At 48.7% G+C, this 3,620-nt stretch overlaps 1 protein-coding gene across 1 annotated transcript in view; it reads left to right on the top strand.

Moving 5' to 3' along the window:
* The window catches only part of LOC143299733 (uncharacterized), a 93,602-nt gene extending 91,061 nt beyond the window's left edge, over positions 1 to 2,541 (top strand). The window contains exon 5 of the mRNA XM_076613116.1: positions 387 to 2,541. Coding sequence (XP_076469231.1) covers positions 387 to 1,038 — 652 coding nt within the window. The 3' untranslated portion in view covers positions 1,039 to 2,541. The remainder of the gene's footprint in view (positions 1 to 386) is intronic.
* Positions 2,542 to 3,620: the final 1,079 nt, after the last annotated feature.

The raw sequence follows: 3,620 nt of genomic DNA, 5'->3' as shown, positions 1-3,620 counted from the left end.
GCTACAACCCGGGTCGGTCTACGCGTGTTTCCATATGCATGCGTCTGTGAGGCTCCTTTGGGGACCAGCCTGACGCCGACTGTCCTAAAGCCCTCTTGTCCAGATAGAGTGGGGATGTAAGGTGGGCAAGACACTCTCCACTATAATCAAATTTTAGCCCTGATCTAGTCGGCACAGAAGTTGCCTCCACCGCTGTTCTCATAGGTCATAGTCGGACACGACTGACTATCATCTGTATACATGATGTATGCAACTCTCCACCTGTAAACAAAAAAGACCGGTAACTCTTAAAATTGTGTCCCTTGTACATGGAGAGAGTTACAACCCTTTACTCTCCTAGCCTCATTGTTCTTTAATTCTAAACCTTCCACCTCCATCCCGTGCAGGTATCTCCCCAGCATGAGCGAGGACGAGGTCATGGCCACGCCACCTCCAACCCCGGCCACCGCCGTCCCCTCCCGCAACAACTCCGCCACCCACCTCGCCTCCCTCACCACCACCTTCCACCCAGCCACCTCCACCGTCACCACCACCGCCACCCCGACGACGACCGCGACAACAACCTCATCCACGCCGAAGAAGTCTCGCTTCAACGGGCTGGCCCAGCAGGCGGCGAGCAACATGCAGGTCAGCAGGACCACCGTGGTGCTCTTCGCCGTGACCGTCGCCTTCGTGCTGAGCTTCTTCCCGGCGCTGGCGGTGATGGTGGTCCGCACGGTCATCAAGGACTTCGACAGCACCCAGAGCCTGGGCAGTCTGGCCGTCACCAAGATCTTCATCAAGTTCAGCTTCATCAACAACGCCATCAACCCCATCATCTACAGCTTCCTCAACGTCAACTTCCGCCGCCAGGCGCGCACCGTCCTGGAGAAGGTCTTCTGCTGCTTCCGGCGAAGGAGGTTCCTGCGCCTGCGCATGCGCATGCGCCGTCATCATCAGCGTCACAACAACCATCATAATCACCACACCTATTACCCGCCGCTGTCCCCGACGGCTGAGTCCGACCACAGCACGAAGAAAGAGTTCGTGCATTTGTGAGGAGTGAGGGACATGTCGACACTGTGTTGGTGGATAAGCGTATTGCCCACTCTGCCACCTTTCCACCTTAAAAGGAGGGAGGGGGGTAGGGTGGGTATCACACGGGCCACAACAACAACAGGAGAACCTGGCCTCACGTGACTTACTGAGACACTGATACTCCTGTGTCGTTGGACGCATGAGGCTGTCAAAGTGCCCCAATTCTCTGCGGTCCTCAGCTAGTTCGCTGGTGTCACCCCCATCAACGTCTGTCGACAAGTCTAAGCTCTCTCTCCACTGTTTGCTGGTGTCACCCTATCGTCTGTCGATTTACAAGTCTGAGATCTCTCTCCACTGTTTGCTGGTGTCACCCCATCGTCTGTCGACTTACAAGTCTGAGATCTCTCTCCACTGTTTGCTGGTGTCACCCCATCGTCTGTCGACTTACAAGTCTGAGATCTCTCTCCACTGTTTGCTGGTGTCACCCCATCGTCTGTCGACTTACAAGTCTGAGATCTCTCTCCACTGTTTGCTGGTGTCACCCCATCGTCTGTCGACTTACAAGTCTGAGATCTCTCTCCACTGTTTGCTGGTGTCACCCCATCGTCTGTCGACTGCCAAGTCTAAAGTACCTCTCCACTGTTTTCTAGTGTCACCCCATCGTCTGTCGACAAGTGTAAGATCTCTCTCCACTGTTTGCTGGTGTCACCCTATCGTCTGTCGACTGTCAAGTCTAAAGTCTCTCTCCCACTGTTTGGAGCCAGTTTATCTTGGGCCGTCCTCTCCTTATTCAGCCTGTAGGTGTCCAGTTCTGGGCATGACGTGCGATTCTTGTTGCGGGGAGCCTCAGTACCAGTCCCAGCCAGTGGACACGTCGTTTGCTGAAGATGGTTGGACATGTAAGACCCGGAATGCGGAAGTTTTAATCCCAGGTCGTTAACACTCAAGTTTTTGTGAAGAAAGGAAGGAAGGTGGGAGGTGGGACTTGGGGGATGGGGGCTGGGGGTGGGAACAGGTCGTCTGGCGACTCGTTTGGGTCAGGTTTGGTTTATAGAGAGTGGGGGGGGGGGAGGAGGGGATGAATGACTGCGAGGACACTCTTGGTCAGAATTTGAGAGAATAAATGAAAGAAGTGAAATAGAAAGACAGAAAGAAAAAACAGAGAGAAAATAGAATAAGAAAAAAAGGCCAGGGATGTTTCCTGCGTTCAATATATGCTTCTTCAATCAAAGCCCATTCCTTCAGCTATTCCACCCGCTCGTCCTCTGTTGATTCCCTTTTCTTTCGTTTCTTTCTATTCGTCGTCTTCTTCTTCTTCTTCTTCTTCTTCTTCTTCTTCTCTCTCTCTCTCTCTCTCTCTCTCTCTCTCTCTCTCTCTCTCTCTTCCCTACCTCCGACTCTACGTTGATTTTATTGCTCCTATATTGCTCTCAGGAAATGTGTGTATACACTGAACTTGCAGTGTTGTACTCTTCTTTGGGGATTCGGCCATAGCTTCAATTGTTTACCTATGTTTTGAATTTTCGAAGTGATATTCTAAGGCGTTAGTTGTTTATATATATATATATATATATTCAATGATATAACACATGTGCATCATATATGACAGTATTGCACATGTGTTGTATCATACTTCGGTGTAGATAGACAGATTTGCAGTCGTTCAATGGAAATCTATGTGCGTCAGTGCAAGACAGGATGTGTTGATTATTGTGCTCAATGGCAAATGCTGCCAGTGCCCCATTTTGTCTGCAGCTTGAATTCCATGTATGGGACGCTTTTATGTCTTGTAAACACGCCCAAACCAATGTGTTGTGTTTCCCCTTCGATGTGTTGATCTTGATATCATGTCTGTGTGTTGATCTAGGTATCATGTCTGTGTGTTGATCTAGGTATCATGTCTGTATGTTGATGTAGATATGATGTCTGTGTGTTGATGTAGATATGATGTCTGTGTGTTGATCTAGGTATCATGTCTGTGTGTTGATCTAGGTATCATGTCTGTATGTTGATCTAGGTATCATGTCTGTGTGTTGATGTAGATATGATGTCTGTGTGTTGATGTAGATATGATGTCTGTATGTTGATCTAGGTATCATGTCTGTGTGTTGATGTAGATATGATGCTTGCGTGTTGACTAGTCTAGGTATCATGTCTGTGTGTTGATGTAGATATGATGTCTGTGTGTTGATCTTGATATCATGTCTGTATGTTGATCTAGGTATCATGTCTGTGTGTTGATCTAGGTATCATGTCTATGTGTTGATCTAGGTATCATGTCTGTGTGTTGATGTAGATACGATGTTTGCGTGTTCATCTAAGTATCATGTCTGTATGTTGTAGATATGATGCTTGCGTGTTCATCTAAACATTATGTTCAACCTGCTGGCGAGACCTGACAGATGACCGACAGTCTTATTTCATGGAGGAAAAAAAAAATATATATATATATATATAACCGGAGGATTCCGCCACCTCTTCCACCCACTTCCCTCTATCGCGTGCGTGCGCGCGCACACACACACACACACACACACACACGGCGCGCGCGCTCCTCTCCACGTGTAAGGTTTCTGTGTAACATTGCAACTGAAGACATACCG

This window comes from Babylonia areolata, chromosome 25, assembly GCF_041734735.1.
Source record: "Babylonia areolata isolate BAREFJ2019XMU chromosome 25, ASM4173473v1, whole genome shotgun sequence".
NCBI classification, from domain to species: domain Eukaryota; kingdom Metazoa; phylum Mollusca; class Gastropoda; order Neogastropoda; family Buccinidae; genus Babylonia; species Babylonia areolata.
Note: the sequence above shows the minus strand (reverse complement) of the source record. Positions and strands in the feature narration are given on the sequence as shown.